General features: G+C 42.2%; 1 protein-coding gene across 17 annotated transcripts in view; it reads right to left on the minus strand.

Moving 5' to 3' along the window:
• Window positions 1–26,290, minus strand: part of neo1a (neogenin 1a) — a 251,441-nt gene that overhangs the window by 152,208 nt on the left and 72,943 nt on the right. For 15 of the 17 annotated variants that reach the window (XM_033621559.2, XM_078174006.1, XM_033621550.2 and 12 more), the window contains exon 2: window positions 11,063–11,380. In XM_033621559.2, coding sequence (XP_033477450.2) covers window positions 11,063–11,380 — 318 coding nt within the window. The remainder of the gene's footprint in view (window positions 1–11,062; window positions 11,381–26,290) is intronic. The other 2 variants (XM_078173968.1, XM_078173953.1) reach the window with 1 other exon arrangement.

A 26,290-nucleotide genomic window follows, 5' to 3' on the forward strand; every position in this document is an offset into this window, starting at 1 on the left:
GTCAACTATTACCTGTGTTTATGGAATGACTCACTTACCTGATTATGCTACCTTTAAAATGACACTAGCCAACATTTGTTAGGGCAATATGTAAGCTTATTGTATCCAAACTGAATGGGACATAACCAAGTGTCACCAACAAAATCAGTTTGACTTCATGGTTTTCTCTTGGTATGTGCCAGCTGGCCACGGGTAATGTAGCACTGCGCAGTCCGCCATTTTGAGGTGAACTTTTGTCAGACACCTTGGATGCTTCCCAAAGTCAAGGATGGATCATTAAATGGTTGAATTTCAAGGATGCTACATCATCAAATCCCACCTAAGGACTGTTTTAATGTCAAGGATCCTTCAGTTTCTACCAAGGAAAGAGTCCTTCTTTCAGAGAGTTTTCAAGGATGCTTTACCTGGCCTCACCTGCGAACAGTACCTTTGCATATTCAGTGAAAAGAAGGATTACCCCTCCCACTGCCAACTCTTGATCCCAAAACAATGGGATGTACATTTTTAGATATCCAATTGTCCAAATCAATGAAGCAGATGAAAGTGTTACTGCTTCATACATCCCTAAGACTTGACTGAATAACCTCAACTGACCTTAAAATTTTTATCACAATGGGCGCCGTCAGGTTTTTTTTACACATTGTGTCAGAATTCTAAAACTACTTTTTACGAACGTTTCATTTAGCCTACCTGGTTTTAAGTACAATGCAGAAATATACTCACCATAAAAGTTACGTGACTCTGAAAATACTGCTTAGTGCCAAAATTGTCACAGTACCAGTATCACACTAACCCCCTCAGTCCCCAGAGGATTAAAGGAAATGACCACTCTAGAATGAAAATACAGACAGTACTTACTCACCCTCATGCCGACAAGAAGTCCAGTGTAGTTTTTTAATCCACAAAACTCGTTCGGGGTATCGGAGGATAACAGCTAGCCGGATTTTTCCGTACACTTGAAGTGCATGGAACCCACGTCCAAAATCATTTTGAAAATGTAATAAAACTCCGCTACTGCATTTCAGAAACATCAGAATGGCTCGTTCGTCGTAATCCAAGTGCCCTGAAGCCGCGGCATGCAAAATTGACTTGAAAAGACGTAATTTACTCCACTTTTATAGCATCATTTCTCACCGTGGTCAGTTAGTCTGCAACTCGCGAGACTCGTGAAAAAGAACGTCTCTGAACGTTCGAGTCTCACGCGAGTTGCCATGTAAACACAGCACGCCTGCAGGCTAACTGAGCACAGTGAGAAATGATGCTGTGTGGAGTAAGTTACGTCCTTTCAAGTCAATTTTGCATGTCGCAGCTTCAGGGCACTTGGATTACGACTGACGAGCCGTTCTGACGTTTTTGAAATGCATTAGCGGAGTTTTATCACATTTTCAAAATGATTTTGGACGTGGGTTCCATGCACTTCAAGTGTGTGTGTCGACGTGTGTGTGTGTGCCAGTGGGTGTGTTAGAGCAGTGGAGAGGTGGAGGGCTGAGAGGATAATAAAGAGAAAATAGAGGGCTGAGAGAGGTAGTAAAGCAGGTAAAAAAGAAAGGACAGGAGGTTGATTCACTGGGAGAAAGGATAAAGAGTGCACGACATCGGAGAAAGAGTGAGAAATGAAGGAGCAGTCGGAATATTCTTGGGCGGCATGTGAACAGATAAGTAGTCAGTGAGTGGTCAGACATCATCTGATTGGGCTCTATCTCTGCTGGAACCAGATCGGCCTTTAAGATAACTGATTTGTTGCTTGCCCTTTCCACTGTGTGTGTTTGTTTTAATCAGGGGGAGTTTCGTTCACTGATACAAGGTGACATGGACCAAGTGCACACAGGAAATCTGGTTATTGACAGACATTAACACAGAACACCTTTGCACAGGTTCATAAAATATGCACTCCAATAATCTGTCTACACAACAATTAAGATTCACATGTTGATCGAAAATGCCATTTCTCCCTGCTACATCAATTTAATAAAGGTAATATATAACACACTGGAGAGTGCAGATCAGACCAAATATTTGCAACAAGACAAAACCGTTTAAGAACGTTGGAGAGAAAAGTTGCAGCGGAGTGAGCCGGTCTGCTGAGCTTGACTCAAGCCGGCTGATGGTGTCACCTGCAACTCCGCTGGTCAAATTGCTCGCGGCTGGTTTTAGAACGTAAAGCATGTCACTTTTTTCGTCGGCTTGTGAAGTCAAATGACCACAGACAGTGTGTTCGCTTGCTGCGGCAGGTGCTCTGTCCACGCTGAGCACTCTGAGCATTGTTTCCATCCTCACTGCGTGCCGGTGTCTGACGGTGGGTCACTGCTGCTGCTCACACACATATTCTCACTGACTGATTAATTGGTGCTGGTTATTCATATTATTGTGGCGTATTTATTATGATTACAGTCCATCTGATGATCGTTTTGTTTCTGTTTTTTGCCGTTTCATCACTACAAATGCAGATGTAGCCAGTATCTCACTTTCACTATGCTCATTCATATTTTAAGAAGCTACAAATTACATTCAGCCACAAAATAAGTCTGAAAAGCTGCAAAGTACAGAGTACAGAGTGTGTTTGCACAGAGATGATACACTGTCTCATGTACTTGCATTGATGTGAACTGGCAGGTTAGTTGCCTGTTTCAACTCATCTCGTTGAGAATCAGGAGCAATTTGGGGTTCAGTATCTTGCTCAAGGATACTTTGACATGTAGATTTAAGGAACCAGGGATTGAACCACTGATCTTCCAGTTGGAGGACAACCCGATCTACCTCCTGAGCCATAGCAGCCCCACACCTCACTTGAACGCACCGCAAAGACTAAAACCAACAGCCATTCACTATGTACGTTCTGTGTCTGCATGAGAGGAATTAACTCCATACCAGTAGGTGCCAATTTTCTGAATTTGTCATTCAAAAAGGAAAAATTGGAAGACTGACAGGACAGATCCAAGATGCTAGTTAGCACATTAACAACACAGCCCAACGATGAAAGACAATGATAGCCTATTTACAGTGTGCTGGTGAAGATAAACAAATGATAATGATGAATATTTTAAGGCCCATGATGGCAGAATTTATCACATGGATTAAATTTAGCTTGCAAAACATATTATACGGTTCCCATAGAGTGTATATGTTTGTCAAAGCACAGAGAAGCAGTGCCAAGTCTCATCAGTCTGCCCTACAGGACTAAAGAGCAACTGTGCTTTGACAAAATCAGTTACGCAATTATTCAAAAGTTGTTGTAGTCACAAAAACATCAAACTAAACACTTGATGATAACTGCACACGACATATAACACATAGTGTGCATTCATGTTGAGTTTCACTTGCAGCATTTCCACTGTGTTCGTCTGAGTCACCTCAGTGCATGTCAACCAACATGGTGTTTCATTGCCACTAACTGTCCTTATCCTTGTTTGCTTGACATTCATTTCTTTGTTCTGACAATATAGCTGACATTTGATTATTCAAAATATGTTGAGATGCCAACTTAATTAATCGACTGTACGTCCTGCAAAGTGCGTGCGACAATACCACAAAGGGCGATCCATGCAATAGTGACGCAATTATCCCTTTTCACATTTTCAAGCTGTCATGTCCCCACACAAATATATAAAAAAAAAAAAAAACAGATTAAAATACATCAAAAAAGGGATTAAAGATTCTGCCGACACCCCTAAATCCTTCAAAGGCCGTCCGACTCTATCAAAGGATGAGCATGCTTAAATATGAGGCGACACACATGACACATGAAGGGTGTTGGTGTTCAGTTTATAATTTCGACTTCTGTGAGGAGGGAAAAATTAGATTTCAGTGAAACCTGATATCAAAGCGAAGTAATAAGTGGCTTTGGTTATCTCTGTATACCACAGTTGCCAATAGGTGAGAGTGGAAGAGACAGAAAAACATTTGAAAAAACCCGAGCGGAGCAGATAGGGCAGAAACAGAGAAAAACTAAAACAAAACGCTGATACATTTGAATAGAGAACAGTCTCATCTACATACTGAGAGGTCAGAAAGGAAAACAAAGAGACTGCAAGATAGTGGGAGAGACGGAGAGAAAGGGTGAAATTAATTCTCCATTTTCTCATTTGGGGGTTTCCCTGTTAAGTGGGGGTGAGGTGGGCCTCACCTCGAGCGATTCCTAAGGAGGAGGAGTTCAAAGCGTGCCTGTGGGAGGAGGGACGGCTGTGTGGGAGAACAGCAGACAGTTAAGATGGGATTTCTCATTACTCGCGTCTCGCTCCGTGTCCCGGCCATCAGTGCTGTATACCGCTATCTCGCTCTCTGCCCTATAATTTTTCTCCCCCACCCTCCCCCCCCCCCCCTCCTTTTCTCTTGAAGAGACTCAAACTGAATACATAAGACTGGGCCCCACTAGGCCACGCTCCCCCTCTCTTTCTACTGAGTCTGCTGGTGTTTCCACAGTATCTGACTGTGCACACACAGGATAAAACACACACAGGCTGACGGGATGACAAAGCAAGAGCAAAGAGGAAACACAAGGCGGGGAGAGACTTCAAAGACGGCCCGTATGGAGAATAATAGATGTCCTAACAAGCAGAATGCCTTACTTTAATAATGGTTTACAATATATAGTGCCTGTGTGTGTGTGTGTGTGTGTGTGTGTGTGAGTGATCACAGAGCACACTAATGAAATATTCATCTCATACCGCATAATAATGGAAAGATAATTAGTTATTAACAAAAACTGCTATATTAAGAAATGTGACATTTTGGAGTAAAACTGCACTGAGGATTCTGTTTTCATAATTAATTGTTCTATCACTGATATTTTATCAACATTTTCTCCAACTAATCAATTACATACATCAATGAGTTACAATCATAGTGGAGTCTAGGGCTTTTTATAATCATCGATTGCTGTGTCTCAAATCACATACCTTCGACAGGGTAGTGTTGTCTCAAACCAAACACGGCCATTGTGCACTTACCGAAAATAACGACCGCAAATTAGCTCATTAGCAAACTAGCATTAGCTTCCACGTTATCGTTCACGGTACCAAATCATTACAGACTGCTAAATTAAACCAATAAACATACTGCCGGCTCATACCTGACAACAGTATAGTGGTGCTTAGTGCAAAAAACACGTGTATTTGTACAACGCAGCGATGCTCACGGTCGCACAGTCCTCCGCCGCCATTTCCATTTTGAAAAGTGGTCCCTCTTAAGTGTAAGTACAGAAGAAGTATCTGCTGATCATTTTCTCGATTAATCCATTAAACATTTGGTCGTCGAAACATCACAAAACAGTAAAAATAGGGCTGCAAAATTAATAAAAGCATTATCAAAATCCCCATAGAGCCAAGTGCAGTATCCAAATTGCAGAAGCTGCCATTTTTTTTTTAAAGGTAAAGGTGAATGAAAATGTATTCCAGATGTAAGGGAACATGCTTGCTTGGTACAGACCCCAGAAAAAAATCACATCATCATCATTTTTATACATTTACAGTGAGCATTAAATGCAAAAATTACCATTCCCACCAAAACCACAACTCATATCACAATTGCAATATCTGTCGAAATAGTTGTGATATGATTCTTTTTTTCGTAGCATGCAGCCCTAGTAAAAAAAATGTCAGTTCCAGTTTCCCAGTCTCCAATACGACATCTTCGAAAGTCTTGTTTAATTTAACTAACAGGCAAAATCCAAAGATATTAATAGTGTAAAGTCACAAAACGCAGCAAAAAAAAAAAAAAAAAAAAAACACACCTGACAACCTGGAAGCATCAAATATTTAACATTTTTGCCAAAACAATTCATCAGTTATCAAACTACAGTAGTAGTTGCCTTTAATCAATTAAAAGGCGCAGCTCAGGCCAGCTGTGGCTCAGGAGGTAGAGCGGCCATCTACCAGGTTGAAGGTCAGTGGTTCAATCGCTGGCCCTTGAGGTCCACATGTCCTTGGCTCTGAACATCAGTGTGCGAGTACATGTGATCTGATGAGCACGTGGCACCTTGTCTGGTAGCCTCGGCCACCAGTGTGTGAACGGTGCTTGTGTTGTAAAGCGTTCTGAGAGGTGCCTAAGACTAGAGAAGTACTCCTTTTATGCATCTATTATGATCATAAAATTACTTATTTTGTTTGTCCAGCAGGAAAAAAACTCCAGATATTGAGTCTACAGTGAGAGAAAGCTGACAAAAGATCAACTTACTGAAAAAATCCAACACTTCTCCAAAGTGTTCATTCAAATAACAGCCATTATGTCACATCCATTAGACAATGGTTATGATTACAGTGACATGCAAAGAATAATCAGTATATTGTGCAGCTCTTTAGGAAGTATTATCAAAGCCATCCATGAGCAAGTGCTGCAAATTAGCACTTTGAATGGCTTATTTTATTCAGTGTTTCAGTAAGAAAGAGAGATAAAGATGTTTACATCAAGTGATTTCTTTAAGATGGTTTAAATGTGACGTAGTTATGTGGGACATTTCTTACATATTCATCTTTGGCCTTGTCCACAGGTACACAGGTATACTTGAGAATGCAGCTTCTTCTTTGTGCATGGCCCTCTGTCCACACAAACTGCATTTTAGATCACTGAAAACAAATCTTTTTCCATTTTCAGTGTGGACATATAGACAGGGAGAAGTTTGGTTTTGGCTTGTAACATCAGAGTGCACACCATTATCTCCTCTGCGAGGCGTCACAAATAAGGTGACATTTTGTGCAATGGCAGATGTGATCAAAATAGTGTTGGCTCTAACTTTGCTAACAGGATTTGCTACAGGTTAACACATATATGTACAGTTACTCTTCCACTATATAGAGGACTAGAGGCATCAGAATAACAACACAGAGGTCACTGCTCCAGGTAGCCTTCTAGTAATAGCTGTTTTTCAGACTTCTGATTGGTCAACACTTCTCCCTCTTCTTCGTCTTTGAATGGCCTTAGGGTTACAGTTACATCACTGCCTGTTAGTCTGGTATGCTCTTAACATCGCTTGTGTTTAAGCAGTATTTGGAAGGGGATCTTTTTTATAACAGTGCTTTTACAGACAGGAATTCTTTTGAGAACAAAGGAAGAAAAACCTGAGTTAGTGTGGACGAGGCTTTACTGTGAATACACCTACTAAGAGTTGCAGCATAATCACAACAACATGACATCATGTTTACATGTGTCCTGTCCTACTTAAACCGATTTCAAACACATTATGCGACTGTAACATCGCCAAAAGAAACTTGCAGACAGCAGGAGCCTGGTGAGGCACAGAGGTGAAGCTGAGTGGCGCTGATGGTGATGGTGGCGATGTGTGGAAGTGGAGGTGTTTCCTTCAGAAGAATGAGCCGCACGTCTCCCAGCAATCAATCTCAGATATTATCCCGGTATTTGTCAGATATGCTCCCTGCCACGCCAGCCATCCGTGACTCATTCTGTCATTACATCGGAGAGGTCACGCCCACTCCGCCCCCGTCTGCGCCATCGTTCCCGGGTCTGATGGCGGCCTAATGGCCTGCTCTCTCTACACTGCAATTAACCTTTTTATTGGCCACCTGCCAGCCAGCTGGAGATACATCAGCAGCCGTACGTGTGTGTGTGTATATGTGTGTAAGTAGAACCATAAATGCAATGGCTTAATGTGCTCGGCACTTGTGTGTGCGTATGAATGTGCACAATGGTTGGAGCTTTTGTGTCGATGAATTTCCATGTGAGTGTGTGTGTGTGTGTGTGTGTGTGTGTGTGTGCTGGTGATTGCTGACACCTGCTCCACTCTTCAAGTAAAAATTGATTGAATCTAACATCCCATCATGGTTGACCCAGGCAGATCCCACAGGCTGTGAGGTTGTCTGATAGCACAACTCATCTCAGCACAGGAACTAAACAAATCCCCTCTGCATCATACGTCCATGTGGCTTCAGTGACAGGTATTGATGAAGCGCCGGGATGGATCGTCTAATGTCCAGCTTATGTTAAAAAAAGCACACTGGTATTTACTCATTTCACACATCAGCTGGGCGACAAGGAGAAAATCAAATATCACAAGATTTTTGACCAAACACCTATCATAGGGTTGACGATCAGTTCTTTGTCAAAATATGTAGACAATGAGATGTGGGGGTAAAGATAAATAATAGTCTGGTACGTTCAGAAAATTACATCACTTCATTGTAATGCAGCCTTTAAAACTATGGGAAGACAACTTGTGATATCTTAATATCCAAAATCATACCTACTTTCATATCTAGTTATTAATATCCTGCCCAGCCCTACACTTACACTACTGTTTATAATAAGTGTTCTATTTTCTTAGGCGTGCGCAGACAGTCTCTTTTTGTTTCAGGTCAGGAGAATTGCCATGGTGACCGCCGGGTCAGGCGGTCTAAGAAGCAGCTCTGACAGCCACACAAACAAAGCCAGACACTAATTATCTACTATCACATCAACATTAAGATAATTTGTGTCAAGGCTGAAAATGATTAAGCATGTGTGAATACAAAGTGCATTGTTTGTACATTACACTAAGCACATGCTGCCCTCTCTGCTGCTGCTGGATCAGCGATACGAGAGGCAGCTGTAGCGGGGAAACACGGAAATATATCATGTCCAAAATCCAATTCTGGGGTCTTACAAATGTTAAAATCTCTACAATAAATTCTAAAGGCCAAGACACACAAACAAACCAACATCAAGGGACTTGTGGTGATAAAAGAAGACTGCTGTGTTGCCTCACATCACCTCTGTCTCAGCCAAAAAATTGCCCTTGAACACTCTGCAAAGACCACAGCCAACGGCCAACTAGCATGTACGTTCTGCGCCAGTGTGAGAGGAAGTAACTCTCCATAGCAGCAGGCAGCAGTCGTCTGTACAAGTCATTAAATAGGGAAACCAGAAGACTGACAGGACGGATTCAATAGGGGATGGAATCACCAGAGGATCCACGATACGATATTATCGCGATAATGCCGTATGCTGAGTAATGTGATAAAATATATTATTTATTACCTTTTTTCGACTGTAAATTATGTCACCAAAGGAAAACTTTGTCAACAGCAAAAGTTTTATCAATAAGATAAAAGTTTTTAGTCCGTTCATCTCACTTCAGCCATTTTTTTTGGAAACAACAAAATGTATCCAGTGGACTGAAAAATAAATTAATTGTATTATTCTGGTAGGCAACCTAAAGTTTGATTTGTATTAGTAGCATTAATAATTTAAATAATGGAGGGAAAAAAATCAATACTTAAAAATCAATCAATACGTGACGATACGATATTGCCACACAAAAATATCGTGATACTATGCTGCATCAATCTTTCCCCCCACTCCTAGGATTCAAAATTGCTAGTTTGCACACGCTGATGTTAAAAGAACAAGTATTCTAGCAAGTCCTAGTTTCCTATTATTTTTGAGTCACTCTAACACACCATCATACCCAGCATCTCAGGAACCTTTAATTAAAGGCAGGTGTGCTGAAGTGAGTGTGGTGCATGGAGAATGCGACAGGGTTACAGTCTTTAACCGCCGTGTTTTTTTGGTTCATCTTAGTTTTTATTGTTTGATGAAGTCTTTTAATACCCCATTGATTTGAACTTTGTTTTTGGAAAGGCCTGATAATTGGGAGGATGTTTGTTTGGGGATTTTGTTGGCATTCTTTTGAATACGACAGTCAAGACAATCAATTCATAGCGTCATCTTGAAACTCTCCACACAAAACCAATCTAAGCAGCTGGATCATCAAACAGTGAGTAAAACTAAACCAAACACAGTGAGTTCATCACATCTCCTGTTATGGTGTCTGTTTGAAAGCGCAATACAAACCATTTCTGCTCAAGAGCTTAATGGCTAAATAAAGAAAGTCTTACCAATATTACTACTTTGTTTTGATGTCACAACATTTTAAATTTAGCTGTTTGTTTGCTTTCCTCACTTCCAGTTCTCCTCTCGTGCACTGAGCTAAAGTCCAAATCACAGTGTGTGACAGGCAACGCCAGGTCTGACCCCAATTCAACATGCTGAATCAGCTGAAAAACAACCAACCAGGGCCGACTAGTGCCAACGCTGTGGGACACACTGCAAAAACTTAGGCAACACAGACTCTCACTGACAATTGACAGCCGACTGTCAGCTTCATGTGTCAGGGCCCCGAGATCCTCGTTAGGTCTTTAAATGCTAGACTGCAATCTTAAAATGTATCATCTCTCCAAGTTGTACCACTGGTGTATAAGATGTCACAGTTAAATACTTATTTGGTTATTCACTGTATTTAAACACTGAGGCACTGTGACAATACTGTCTGCTGAGTTTTGCCGGAGAGATCACGTTGCACATGTGGTTAGACAACTGAACTCTTTGAGTGAAAAGGAAAAAATCTACTCAATCTCCAGCGGTAATATACTGCCTCATTAAGTTGTAATTCAAAAGCCTGTGAGAAGAAACAGAATCACAGTCAGACAGTAATTTCACACAGGCACTCAGTATCCGAGAGGCTTATACTGTACTATCCCATTGTCAACAAGAGGCCTCTCTCGAGCGACTTAAAATCTGGCAGAGCACCGCTGAGCAGAAAGCACACAGTAGATGCATTCTGCGGCTCCTCCAGCTGCAAATTGAATTTCGGGGCACGACTTGACTCAAAACACCTAATAATCCCACGTCACTTGCTGTTCCCAAACTGAACAAGGTCACATTGTAGGACTAGTAATGAAAAAAAAACAGGCCCTTTTATGAGCATTTATCCAGTAGGGCATTGCATTCAGACTCCAGCAAGGTGAAGGACTTCATGGAGGAGAAAGTACAAATGGCTGAGCAACTCAAGGACAAAAAAACAATCAACAAGGGAACTAAAGAACCTCTTCACACCTACGGAGGTGAGCGTGTGCAGCGTGGCCATGGAGAAGCAAACATTTCAAAGAAAGATTCTACTCATGCAGTCTTTCGTATTACATAATGTACTTTGTGTAATGTTTATCAACAAATGACATCAATGGAAGAAGACGTTATAAAGTCGTGATGTGATGTTGAACTGTCAAGACAATTCATCACAAGCTACAGCTTTACCCATGGTGTTCAAGGTGTTCAGAATAAATCTGGCAGCTCTTACCTGCTACGGAGAGACGGGCCGTCTGGCTGGAAATGGATCCCAGGTTGTCGATAGTGGCGACGCACTGATAGACACCCTCGTCGGGCTTATTGTGCTTGGAGTGGACCACGTGGGTGAAGAACAGCGAGCCATCGGGAAGTATGTTTCGTCTCTCGTCTGAAACCAGGCTCATGAAGGTGCCGTCTTTCTTCCACTCTATGCGTGCCGGCGTAGCTGCGTCGCTGTGGGCTGAGCAGTTGAGCAGTGCCGAGTTGCCCCGAATGGCCAGTGTGTCCTGGGGCTCCACTGTGAACCAGAAGGGGCTGAAGGGCTGCGCTGCTAAAGTTGGAGGGCAACAGGAGAGAACAGAGATGTTAGCTGGACGCTCTACACTGGGGCTGCGTGATATGTATCATTTCAGCATCAACACTGCAAAGTCACATCCAGGACCTGTGATGTCAAGTAACGCGAATTAACTCAAACACTTCATGCTACAACCTTTTTCTGTCCTTAAATAAACAGAGGGGGAGCACTTGATTGAGAGTAAAAGGCTATTCTGCAAAGACACAATCTCCCTTACCCACCACCCTCGATGGTTGGACAGTAATAAGACACTGTTCTGAAGATCTAAGAGGTCAAGAGTTGGAGCAGGGGCATAAAAGTTCAGCAATATACTGGGGTGCAAGTCCACGTATGGCTTTAAAAACAAATAAAAGAACCTTAAAATCAATCCTGTATTTGACAGGTAGACAGAGCAGGGATGCTAGTACTGGTGTACTGCTGTTTCTTTTTCTGGCACCGGTGCGACAACCTTTTTTGCTCCTTGCTACAAAAGGAAAACTAACAAGGTTCTCATTTTCCATGACTAATGTTAGCAGCCAAGCCTTTCAGACAGTTTAAGTGTGTATGTGACGTTGTTTGGTGGCATTTGTTATGGGAAGTGAGTCTCTCCGGTGTGTATCAAAACCGGGCCTGCAGATGCCGCAGACACAGTGAAATGCATGCTCTTCCACAGTGATAGTAGTCAGCAGGAAGTATCTGGATAAACTAAGGTTGCAGTATGGCGACACCAAAAAGGGCTGTGTTTTGTTTTTGCTGCTCAGAAGAAAAAAAGCATTTGTTTCGCCGCAGAGTTGCCGGACTGTAAAAGCTGCGAGTCAGGCAATGGTGACTGAATCAGCCTAAAGAAACCAGGGTCCTCCAACAGTTTGGAGCCACGAGGCTGAAAAGGTTACGTTAACGCTAACGTTAATCTATGAGAGAAGTCCGTCAGATAAACAACCAAAAAACGCCCAGGTAGGAGTCGACCACAAGCTGAAAATGAGCAAGCAGCAGGAGGGGAGCACCGTAAGGAAGCCCCCTTATTTTTGGGTAACCAACAAGCATTATTAATATGACATGTTAGATCACTCACTGTAGCCTGGATTGATAGAAGGCTAGTATATGACAACAATGGTGTCATGATGAGTCAGCTTGTGTATTAAACAACCTAATTTCCCCACTTTGAAAAGTCTCTAGGATAAAAAGTAATTTTTCAGCTTTCATTATTTTTCATTCTTTATTTACTATGCAGAAATATTCCCCTAGAAAATCTCACCAATAACACTAGAATTATTAATTATTTGTAATTACAGCTATCAACCAGTCACCTGCTGCATTTAGTCATATCACAATATATACTGCAGAAAATAAATCCCAAAGTTAATTTTTTTCTCCCAATACCCTGCAGCCCTACTCTACACTGTGTAATGTTTTAAAACAGAGCCACTTGGGCAGCCTGAGCAACAACGAGCAGTAAGTCAAATGCAATTCTTATTCAAGTCGAACAACTGGTCTGTTCCGTGGTCACCGCAGCTGATGCAATGTTGATTTATTGATTTTATTTTAATACCAGCATGTGTCTAGTTTCCACAAGTGGTGAAAGTGTATATTTGATGCACACTGCAGATGCTGTCATCTGAAAAGCTTCATCATGACGTGATGTGATGGATTACTAAACATAGCATTTCATATGTAACTGCTGTAACAGATGAGTTTGTAGTTTTAACATTTTTTTTACATTTATTCTGTGGCAGAGGATTCAAGAGAGGGAGAGCTGTAAAATGCTGACTATCATTCTGAAACATGGAACTACCACTGAAGCTGCTCTTTGAGTTCAACCACATAACAAGTGACTGCAAAATCACATCTCAAAGGACGTCATCGACTTCAATGGAACATTTTAAACCCCACTCACACAAAATGTGCCGGTGGCTGAAATGAAAGGACACTAGAGGACCCCAAGTGCCCCACACACTCAATGAAATGTTTCCAAAGCAAAACATCTTTTTGTTCAATCCCATCTTTTCAGCCACTGTGCCTCGGTCTATCCCAGAGACTCCGAGAGGCTTTTCATTATGAAACCACAAGCCCCACTGGAATTGGACGAGAGGAACTGACAAATTTAACCCAGTCTAGCCTCCCTGGCAAGTTAATATCACGTCTTGCTTTATTATAAGTAGAGAGTGCAGCGAAGGAGTAAACACTTTGGAACGCGGTTGCCATTTCCTTCCTCCAGCATAAATGGGAACATCTCACTGACATGGATAGTGCCAAAGTCGGAGTAAGTGCAATTGCTTTGCATTTGTCCTCATCCATTATTCAAGCGCTCCCACCCTAAGAGTCACACAGTGGTATTGTTTAGATAAATAACACCAATTATCAGTTCTGCAGGGATGGAGGAAAGCTAGAAAAATAATTAAGAGGGTATGAAGGTATTTTAATAATGCAGCGAATGGAGTGAAATAAGTGGCTGAATGTTAAATGCAGTTTAAAATATGCCTGCTCTCTTCCAAGGAAATGGCACGTCTCCAGGGGAGAGCGAGACCAGAAAAAGAAGGAAAGGGAAGGAGACAGAGAAGAGAGATGCTATGTCAATGGTTCAGCTATTTAACTACTAGGAGGTAATTTCTCTACCTTGCGGCACCAAGTCCCCAGTGTGAGATCCAAAGAGAGAGGCAATGTAATGCGCGGTCCATTATGGTGGCAATATGGCAGGTTGTCCTCTGAGCACTTAGTTCTCTTGAAGCACAAACAATTACAGGAAAACGCTGCAGAAAATGACTGACTTGAATAGATATTTTCCACTTTCTCAATTGGGAATAGAGGGAAGACAACATAGCATTCCAACTACACTGAGCCATTGTCTCCACACTAATTCACTGATGGAGAAGAATAGAAAACAGAGAGAGGAAAGAACGCTCAGTGTGGGACCTTCCCTGCTCTGACTGAAGCGCCAAGGCCAGATTAATTAGCATGAAAAAGAAACATATCTCTTCCTTTTGTTTGTCTCCATCTTACTTATATATTCTTATGGCTGCTACTGTGCCACTTTTTTAGAACTCAAACTGTTACACCAGCAAGCTTCAAATCTGATTTTACTGCAAATAATATACAGCAACAGACTGGATGCAAGTGAAGCAAAATTCCAGGATATCAAACTTTATTAGATCTGCTGATGCAAAAAAATGGCACAAGTGCTCATACATACAATATTTTATTTTAAAAATCCCTCCAGGCACACGTAGATGTGAGATTCAAGTGAATAAACAGCAGTAAAAAATAAGATACCCATCCGAGGCCAGCACAACACATTTTCAACTTTAACTCTTCGCAGTAAGCGAGTGGTTTTAAATTAGACTGAAGTAAGCAGATGATTTCAGGAAAATCTATAAATTCCGAGCGGCCGAATGCACATATTGGGCCCAATGTGACAACACCGGAAAATATATTTTACTGATGGTGTGTACGACAGATGGAGAGAGACCAGAGTGGAGTAGCAGTGGGGGGAATTTGTCACTCCTGCAGACCAGAGGCACCATGGCATGCTTAATCATCTCTGCTTTACGCTACTGGAACAGTGGGTGTGTGGGTTGGGCAGAGCTTCCAGGCTCTAGCCTGGCTCGTGTCCAGTCAAAAGACCATCTTCAGCCTCTCTCTATCTGAGGAGAAAACTGAATGGGCTTGAGGGTCCTGCGGCATCCTATCAGAGCCAAAACAGCCGCCTTTAGCAGCTTTTTATCCCCGTCGTAGGATCAGTAGGGGAGGGCTTAGCTTCAGCTGCACTGTCAAATAAAATGGAGAACCATCTGCTTTCAGTTGCAGACACAACATCCACCGTCAGCAGAGCAGGGCAGGGGAAGGAGAAGAAGATGGGGCTGGAGATGGAGATAAACTGGGGGTGTGTGAGAGGGGCTGATGGCAAGCTAAAGGTGCTGGTTTGTCCTCACCTATCAACTATAAACCTCAATTATTTCCACATGGAATAACTTCCCTCTAAAACTATTTAAATACCATGAGTACCAGTCAAACTGCAGACAAACAAACACACATGCCAACCGACAAGAAAGTAAAACAACAATGCCCCTGGTAGTGGCCAAAGTCCAAACTATAATAACACAGATAGGTGGGACAGTTTAATCAATGCTGGACCCACTGAGTGCAGACTAAACAAATATTTTGATGAAAAGGAACACTAGCTGCCAAAAAGCTTTCATTTAATTCCAGTTTTTTTAACAAAGGTTTTGTATTTCCATTATTTATAGCACATAGAGCAACTGGAAATCAAAAGTAAAGTTTACCAGTTATCCTAACCCTGGTTGCAAGGTCGACACAGTGTGCAAAACCCTCTTTTTTAAGGCAACTGAAAGCCTCATTTAATTTTTCTGAAACTGTCTCACATTATTTTAAGAGAATGAGGTGTTATGTCTGAAAGCACATACAAAAAAAATCTAACTTCCCCTGTTTATTGGGCCCTGTAGGAATAAAAACAAAGCCCAAATATCAGTACAAGCCTCTGAACTTCAACCATAAACAATTCCACCAAAGACAGAAGCTGGAAAACCGTGTCTGTGGTTAATATTTAAAGGTTAACAAGCCCAAACTGTCTTTCCTGTAAGATTGTGGGGAAGACAAGCAGGCGAGCTAAATGAGCCGGATAAGGCCAACATCTCAGCGGGAAACAAGCATCTCTATCTGCAGCATCTGATTGAAAACAAACTCATTACAAAAGGCAAAAAACATCACCATCTCAGACTTCAACACGCTTCAACTTTTAGGTCAAAGGAAAAGTTTACTTTTGGCAACTAACAAGGTCGTGAGTGACTGGGAAAAATTTCAAATGAACACCTACAGAACGTGCGGCGCTCTCTTGATGTATTCTGAAGAGTTCATTGAAAGCAAACTCAACAGAGCGTATGTTCCCATACATCATTAAAGCGCAGGGAAAATATCCCAAACCTTGCTGAAACAGAATGTAATGAAAGAAGGAGATGAATTGAAATGTACAACAGTGAGGAATTCTGTCTCCTGTACAGAAACTTATAATGTAGTCATCAATAATCCAGATGACTGTAACTCAAAGTACACCTGTTGCAACGGAGAGCACACACATCTTTACCCCAGAATTTATTAGTAGTGAATCACTGCAGGCTTTTAACAACACAGCTGCAGACTTAAAAAAGGAAGGGGGTGTTAGAAACCACATTACGGTGTGGGAAGTCTAATCTATTCAGGCCCAGCAGTGTGGGAGCCCCCGTTTGTCTTTGAGAAATAGGAACCACCGCACCAGGCAAGGAGAGCAAGGGGCTAGAAAATGAGGTTGTCTGCTTGATAAGTATGGGCTGTTACCTCTGTCCCAAATCCACTTTGCTCAGCAGTCATAAAAGGTTTGGGAGCCCAGCTTAAGGTGGTGCCCTGATATGCTGCCTTGCTCTCTCCCTCACAGTTTCTCCCTTGCTCTCAGATGAGAGAGACAGAATGGAGACATGGAGCTTGTGCTGCATTTCCCAGCATGAGCCAGTGTTGAAAGCATATTTCTGGATGTTACAGGGCTTACTGTCAAGGTGAGGTGTGTGTGAGCCCAGGTAATGTGTTCACAGAATGTATGTCAAGACATTTTTGCTTGAGGGTTTGCAACAACTCTGTCATGTCACAAGTAATCTGAAAAAACGGTGAATAACTTACTTGTACAACATGTGTTCTGTGACATGGGTGAATACATTTTTCTCTACCATCCTGTAAATGGTTTACAATCTCCGCCGAAGAATGCACAGTTTCAAAATGTTAGGTGTAATATCTCAGAAGAGGCGGTAAAGAGAAGTGGGAGAGGGTCTGCTCTCCACACAAAGACCCCCTGTTCTCCTCTATTCTACGCTTGGCTCAGCAGGAAGCCTCCTCCCTCATTGACCCACTGTCTGAGAGCAGCCATATTGACTGCCCTCCTTATTGAGCCGCTCTTGAGACAGAGCAGACCACTCTCAAAACCAGTCACATTTTCAACAACAGAGGCCCTTCTGTGGCTTGGACTGGGGACAGGGAAATCCTGAGACGTAAAGGGGCGTATAAAGCCATTGGGAAATGGTTATTATAGGCTACTTTAAAAGGCTAAACAGCAGTGTAGATAATAAATGTTATTAATATATTGGATGTTGGTTTTGGTAATTAACCAGTTAATCTTTAAGAAAATTGAGGCCTTTGGCGACACATTTCCAAGTGTTATCCATTTAGAAGTGGTGAAATTTTAATGTTTTGTGACATAAATATTTCCCCTTTTATTTTATTTTTCTGTTGGCTTTCCTAACAGACAGCCGGCTAGCTGTGTTACATAGTGCCAACTGCCCACCCTCCAGTCTCCTCTGGTTAGCTAACGTTAGCCTTGGCTGCTTTGCCCTGTGCATCACTTTAGTCAGATGGGAGCTAGCTAGCTAGCGGTGCTGCTCATTTGCTAACACCGTCCCACTGGCAGGGTGGCGTTAAGTAAGTGGCTTCATTTTGAGCCTGACAACCAATAACCTGTGACTAACAGGTTAGTTTTTTAGAAAAAAAACAAGAAGGAAAATAAAGTGAAATACAAGAGGCCTTTTTCTTTAGACTGGCACTCCATTGATTCAGTGAGCTTTAGCGCTGCATTTCGTTATTTCGTTAGTGTTATACATTTAGAAATGGTGCCATTTTAATGTTTTGTGCTGTAAACGTCTTGCCTTTAATTCTATTTTTCTGTTGGCTTTGCTGACAAATAGCCAGCTAGCCATGTTAGCATGTGGAAACAAAACACCCACTGCCCACTCTCCAGTCTCCAATGGTTAGCTAATGTTAGTCTTGGCCACTCTGCACTGCGCACCACCTTGGTCAGTTGGGAGCTAGCTAGCAGCGCTACTCATTTGCTAACACCATCTTGGTGGCTGGATGGCGTTAAGTAAGCAGCACAACCCCTTTAAAATTGGTATATAACTTTGCTTTCTAACTAGCATCAGTAGCTAGCTCTACTAGCCGTGCTGGCACTGCTAACACTGCTAACAGACAGTGATGCTAAGGGTTGTTTGCTGCTCAGGACTGAGCTGCTAACTCACTGGAGCAACCCTGGGGGAAACTGAAGGGTTGCCACCATGTTTCCACAGCAACGCTGTTGGGTCAGGATGGCGTTACTAGTGGTAACTGCCAGGTGAGCAGCGGTGCTAGCTAGCTCCCACCAGACCCAGCTTGTGTGCAGTGCAGTAAACTGATAAGCAGCAAAATGAACGTGTAGGCCAACACGTGGAACGGTCACAAATATTACTTCAGGTTTACCGATTAAGAGTTAACCGTTGACATCCCTAGTGGGAATACAATTTTCACTCTGCTCTGTATTCCTGTTGTAGGCAATAATGTGTCACTGGATCTGTGATCTTTCAGACCTTTAAAAGGAAACAACAAACCAAGAGTACAGCACATCAAGGATGATGGAAACCTTCCGCTCAGGTAAAGACAGAGGTGGGGGGATGGCCCTTTGTAATGAACCTGAGCACTTCATTCACCGAGCTCCTGCCTCTATTATTTCCATCCCTCCATTGTTTGTCCTTCCACCCTCAGTGTCATGGTCGCTTTAATGACAGTAATGGAAATGGTTGTCTCTGCTTCACTCCCACAACACTACCCCCCCCCCCCCCCCCCCCCCACTACTTCTCCTTCATCTTTATACCTTGAATCTGTGTCTCGTTCTCACAGCACAATCCTTCATCTTCCCGTCTCTCCAAACTCCCCGTCTAAAGCCCATCTGTCACCAAGAAACACCTCAGGGAAATAACAATGATCCTGAGACCAAGTGTGGAGGGACAAGGTGTCGTTAATAGAGCAGGAGAAGGAGCTGCAGCTAACTTTCTTTATTCGAGGTATGTATCTATTTGGGGGAAAAAAGGAAAAGGTGTCCTTTTCTAATCAAAGGACGAGTACAGAGGTCCCTTCAAGGATTCTATTATAGAGTGGCTGCAAGTTGAGGCGGCTAGCTTACTTCCTTTCATTTTGTTAAAATTGACATTTGGGCACTTGACTTGAAATCAATCAAAGAAGTGGAGATTTGAGTGGAGACACCTATTTCATTACCAGGTAATAGAAAAGAAAGGAGAAGGGGGCACATTCATTAAGAAAGATTAGTGTTTTCAATGCTGTGAAAGACATTTATCTCTTAAAATGAGTCTTGAGAAATCTGAGAGATGACAAAATCCCAGCTGGAAGGATAAACATTAGAGGCAGACTAAAGGCAAAGAGTCAATGACAAACTTAAGTAAAGGAGAGGTTGGATGACTCAAGAGTGCATCTCTTTTTCAGATTTGTAACTGAACTTTGTCGGACTTTGTGTGGCCAGTCACATATTTCTTTTAAGAGTTGATGCCAGGCACAATGTCTGACATGCCTGAGGGAGGTAGCCATGATCAGGGACACCACAACCCACCGACTCTGGTATTCTCAGCGTTCCCCACAGTAGTTGATGAAATGAGGGGTTGAGGCCAAGCCATAAAGGGATGGACAAAATGATTGGGGCGCCTAGCGCACACTGGCTGTCCTGCGCTGGCACCCACTCAACTGGCAGATTAAAAAGAGGAAAGGATCCAATTTTTTCAGCTCGCAGTTCTCTGTCATCCTGTCTGCTCGCTGCCATTGTAAAACTCTGGAGGTCCACAGAAAACATGACAGGGTCACAGGCGGGGCTGGGTCACTGCAACGCCATCAGCTTTGGTTTTGCTGAATACTGCCAGAAAATGTCACTCTAATACAAATGTCAGTCTCTCTTTAATCAGATGAAGAAACAGATCCTACTCAAATGATTTGCTGGTTAATAGGATTAGAGAATGCTTTGAGCGCAAGAGTCCAGCAAAATATCAAATTTAAACAACCATGTCCAATGTGCATGATTTGTAAACTGCAGGGATTTTCATTCTGGCTTTATGTTAGGGCATGGTACTCTTACTATTTAGTGATTGTGTCATGCAGCAGTGTAACATTAATTAATGAGTACCTAATCCCTCTTTCCCAGTAACCACACACACTGACCCCTATTTCGTGTTCTGCAGTGAGAGGCTCAACCTCAATCCAAGGCCACCTTAGAGATAGGACTCTTGCTGCAGCTCTTATACCAGGGTGACATTTAAAAATCAGTTCCAAAACATCTAACGCTCCACTTTTTTAATTGTTGTTGATACAAAATATGCAATCCAAAGGTATTGTTTTTAATTAATTTTAAAGGTTTGTGATCTGTATTTGTCTTTGATGCATTTTATGGACTAAACAATGATGTGAAAAACTGTTAGTTGAAGCACTAGGATAAATGAGACCAAAGCTCCAACATCACAAAGCTGAGCTTCAGAGGGACCCACTGTGCTAGGATTGGATATCGATTAAAAAAATTGTGATACCAGTACCCTTAAAGTGATACACATACCAATAGAGTTCTTCATTTGATACCCATGTTTTGAATGGAAGCATTCAGTTATGTAAAATGCCAACAGACCAAACAGGCGTGTAGCATGGGCATACTTTTGAATGTTTTCGTGGCATCTGGGCACGCTGACCTGCAAACAAATACACTGTGCTCGACTTAACCACACCACAGACTGAATGGATTGTAGCTGCTGCAGTAATGGGTCAATCACACATCGAAATAAATGAACAATTGCAGTGATTGGTTGTGAGCAAAATTATACAAATAGTCTTTCTTTTCCTAGATCTAGGTACAAAAAGGATCAAATGCAGGTGTCACTTGACTGGAGAAGTTTCACTACTACTTAGTACTGGATACTTCGGTCAATACCTTTAAAGTATTGAGTGTTGAGTATTGTGGTTGCGGACTGGGACTGGCGTGCACGTGGGTGTATCAAAGTGTGGTAATGGTCCCAACTGTCCTTGGGTCTAGAAGGGGGACGCACTGAGCAGGGTACTTGTACCCATTACTCTATTCTTCCCAGTGAAGGCTGCTTCAGCAAGACACGCTACCTAAAACAAGGTAGTATCCTCGCGGTGCCTAGAGTTTTTTAGGTGTGATGAACGCCACAGTGCAGGGTAAAGGGTAGTCGCGGAGTCTTATGTGTAGGCACATCATGATTCTCTCGAAGTATTGACGGATACCCAGCTCAACAAAATCAAGCCAAAACTAGCTTTTGTGTATTTTAAAGGGCCAAAAGACATGACTGGACATATCAATTTTCTTACTTCAGTCAGTCACACTCATAGATTCCTTTTATGTGTGTCTCTGCACTCAGTTCGAAGAGAATTCAGAATGGCGAGCTGAAAATTGGCTCCTCTGAAAAGTATGGAAATAGCCCCTCAATGCTGAATGATTCATGCTTTGCACTCATTAGCGTGGCATTAATTTTTCATCAACGTTTACAACAATTACATTTGGAACCCATGTTTCTGAAACATGCATATTTGTATTCCTCTGCCATGGCGGTGCATTTAAGCAGGATACACATGTAATCAAAATGTGTTCTTAATTATGAAATTAGAGTTTACAAAAACATAATTCTTAATTAAACTTGATTCACTGACACATAGTAATTGGACTAAGCTTGACTACTGTCACTATTCAACATGCCATTAAAACTGCAAAGACGAAAGGGTATCAGTGTGTTTTTCCTACTTGGTAAATAAAAAAATGCTGCTACTACCCCCAAAGCAAACTATCATTTACACGATGTGTGCAAATAAAAATTATACCAAATTAGCCCTCTTATCATAGGAGACTTAAACATTGATGTAATAAATGAATACAACAGAATAATCTAATACAATAAACCAAGTGAAGGCAACCAAAATGATTACACTCATCACAGAAGGAAAGATGACACTAGCTGTATTCTATTATTTTGAGTATGGCTGAAGATAAAAACATGCACAATAACACCTGAAGAATGAAATGTAAGACAAAGCTTCTAACAAATAAGTGTGTTTGAGAAGGAGACAGAGATCCAGGAGGGATTGGGTTGACGGGGAAACCTCTCTCACCTCCCCTGGTTGTGATAATTAACCAGCACTGATTGAGGCTCGAATTCCCCCTCTTATCAGGCTCCCCACGGGCCCTCGTTGAAAGATTGGCCCACTGAGACGACAGCGGCACATGCGATCATACTGTGAGAGCTTCTGTAGGGATGGTGCGTGCGGGTACAGTGTGCGAGACCGTCAAAAACTCCGCCTCATGGTGAATAATTGGAAAGCAAAATAAGGAGAAACAGCATGTTTCTTAGGCTAAATGGGTACCCACGGAGCAGACAGACTAAAGGTTAAAACCATCACTTAATGTCAGGATTTAAGAATTGGGCTAACCTTTTCTGGTTATCGGAGAAAGCCTTCAAAAAAAAATTTCACAGTGGCGGCAGATGCCATTATCTGCCGTTTTTGAGTAAGATGCCCTTTAAATCGAACTCACAAGCAAACTATCAGGTGCTGAGACAAATTATGCACTTAAAATACTTCTGACACTTGATTAAGCAGAGAGGAAATACACATTTCCTTTGACCCACAAGACATTACTGCATCATTCAAATAGAGTATGCGAGCAAAACAATTTTCTGTCTAACTGCTTCATGTATTCAACAAAGAGAGAGGTATGTAAAATATAGGTGGTAGGGATGTAAACGTGAAACCGTTAATTGGCTAACCGCCAACAATATTTTTGACTGATCACACGTCGGTCTATAGGTTTATTTTGCTGCTCTTCTGTTTGCAGCAAAGCCCATTATAGCATTGTTAACTACTGTTAGCTCTGTTATTGCCATTAATAGTGAAAGCATGGTAAGTGGTGCTAACAGTTAACAATGCTAAAGGAGTTTTGTGGATCAAAATGACGCTGCTTACCCACCTGGGCAACATGGGAGGAGACTGGAGGTTGGCTATCATGTAGAGTCGCTGCTAATGGGCTAACACCCGACCCAGGTGGTGAGTGAAAAGCGGCCAAGGCTAACCTTTAGCTAGCCATTGGAGAGCCCAGGGTGGGCAGTAGGCAAGTATGTTTTCAGTTAGCAATGTTAGCAGTGTCAGCACAGCTAGTGGTGCTAACAGTTAATGCTAAAGGGGTTTTGCAGCTCAAAATGAAGCCGCTTACTCCCCCGGGATACATGGTGGGAGACTGGAGGGTGGCCGTCACATAGCGCCACCACTAATAAGCTCCCACCTAACTAGGGATGTCACGATTACTTTATTTCACTATTAACCGTGATTTTAAACGCCATTAATCGTAAAGATTCCTCAACACCGTCACGCTCCAAAGATTATGCCGCGACGCAGAACCATATACAGTAGGTCAGCACAACTCGCATGGAACGAAAACAAAGTTACACAAGCGGCGTCTCCGAGTGATGAAGTATGGATGAAGAAGACTCCCCCCCCCCCCCAAAAAAAACCGGATAAAGTCAGCCGTGTGGGATCATTTTGGCTATTGCAAAATGACCAAGGGGTCATTGTTGACGACGGCTTTCCAGTTTGTAAAACATGCCACAGAAAAGTTGCGGCCAAAGGATCAAACAAGAGCAACATGATACAACACCTGCGTGACAACAACCCGGCTTTACATTCACAAGTAAAGGTAAATGCATAATAACTGGGTTAAAATACGTCAATCTCAATTTGTCTAATGTAACACTGAATTAAAAATTATATGTTAGCGTGTCATTTGCAATTAATGGCGTAGTGGTATGATACGAGTTGGGCTTACAGTGCAACGTGACAAGCTAAGGCACGTCTCAAAAACTTTTTTGATGGATAGTTTTGCAGTTTGTGTGCACACAGCGTGAGGTTGTAATGGTTTTGGGTCCGTGAAGCTCTTTGGAGTGAGACGACAGGCAGAAACTCACATCCACAAGAGCGCAGATTTCACAAAGGCTCGTCGTTTATTTTTACATCAACTTAAAAACACTCCAACCTTACCAAGCCCAGTTGTACGGCTACTATATTTTCATACATGAACAAAACAGCATGAACAAAACAGCCGCCACACGTACATCACTGTTGTGATGAGAGATAAAAGAAAAAGCAGGAGCACATGGAAATAAATGAAAAGATCTACAAGGAGTGTTCATGTGATTTTACACATTTATAGTGTGAAATTAATTAATGCATAATAATCGTGATAATCGTAAAACCGTGATTATTTCTCTGACAATAATCGTACCAAGAAAATCTATAATCATGACATCCCTACACCTAACCCAGGTGGTGAATGAAAGCTAACCTTTAGCTAACCAGTGGAGACCAGAGGGTGGGCAGTGGACACTATGTTTTCAGTTAGCAATGTTAGCAGTCTCAGCACAGCTAGTGGTGCTAACAGTTACCAATGCTAAAGGGGTTTTGCGGCTCAAAATGAAGCCACTTACTTAATGCCACCTAGCCACCAGGATGGTGTTAGCAAATGACCAGCACCAACCATCCGACCAAGGTGGTGCACAGTGCTAAGCAGCCAAGGCTTACGTTAGCTAACAAGTGGAGACCAGAGGGTGGGTAGTGGGCACTATATTTCAACCTGTTAACACAGCTAGTCGGCCATCTGTTAGCAAAGCCAACAGAAAATAAAATAAAAGGCAAAACTTTTGCATTACAAAACATTAAAATGTCTGACACTGAATCAATGGAGCGCCAGTCTAAAGAAAGGCAGGGATAGTAGGGAGTAAACAGGGATGACTATATTGGAAAAATTCCCCAAATTCACTGTAGACTGTCATTTTAAACGTTTTTAACTCACTCTGCCATGCATGAGTTACCTGATACGGTTGTGAAATCAACGAGCAGTGGGCAAACATGGCCAGGAAGTCGTCAACATACTGGGCAGATTGAGCCCAGTTCCTTCTTTCTCCATGAACAAAAACAGATGAGATAGTCATCTGAGACAGGAAAGCACATTCATCTTGCCACCCACCAGCTCCACCCCATCCCCACGAACCCTGATACTAAAGAAAATCATGCGGCTGTAATGAGATATCCTATAGATTTTTTAATGAAACACAATATTGCATTCTCTTGCCCCTGGTTTTTCTGCTATCACACTCACTCACACCAACACATACACACAGAGAGGAAAGAAAATCAATATAATCCAGTATGCCTTGCAAAGTCAAACACCCAGCAATTTATCAGCATTGGATTTCAAAGTCTGGATCTTTGGCCTGTTTTGTCCTTGACTGCTGTCATTTTTTTTTTAATCACAAGAGAAAAGAATTGAAAGGGTTGCCTATAGTACGATTTCCCTCGCAGGGTGGTAACAGTTAAGTACAGCATCTGGTGCAAGGAGCTGGGGATGAAAGTGCAGTGCACATAGGACAAGTCTACTAGAGGTCACATCCAGCCGCTCACTTGATCACAGTCTCTGGCTCAGGCTCCTTTGAGCGCTCAAGTGTGGCCAATCTGCCTCTGATAAGCTCGCTGCCAATTACCAGCCCCAGACACAAAAACATTTCAAACTATCTCAATTTCTCCCCTTGTTAAGATAAGCATCTGCATGCAAATTCTGCTAATTACAACAAGAAAGCTGAGTCACCCACTTTCAAATTCCCAATGAACATTAACTGACTAATACACTGGCCTTTTCTTATCATATGAACATAAATGATAGAATTAGATTCCTCTGAAAAAGAAAAAATCCCCAAAGTCTTGACATGGTGTCCAATTTGTACCCTCACACACAATTACTGAGTTTCTTTCGTATGATAATCCCACCATTCTGCCTTTAACCGGGAACACCTTTTAAAAACACACTTTATATGAGCAGTATATATATGCAGGACTTCTCATCCTTTGCTCTTTTTTTGTTCTCTTCAGAGTGAGTTGTTTGTGGCTTCAAAGTGGTTGGCGAGGAGGTGTGTTAGCAGGCTGCTGATATAAAAGCAGCCAGTCGCTGCATGTTCGCAGAGATTTGGAGGAAACCATTTAACACTGGAGCACAGGAAAGATCAAAGCCTTCAAGCCAACACT

Source organism: Epinephelus lanceolatus, chromosome 2 (genome assembly GCF_041903045.1).
Source record: "Epinephelus lanceolatus isolate andai-2023 chromosome 2, ASM4190304v1, whole genome shotgun sequence".
In the NCBI taxonomy this organism is placed as follows: Eukaryota; Metazoa; Chordata; class Actinopteri; order Perciformes; family Serranidae; genus Epinephelus; species Epinephelus lanceolatus.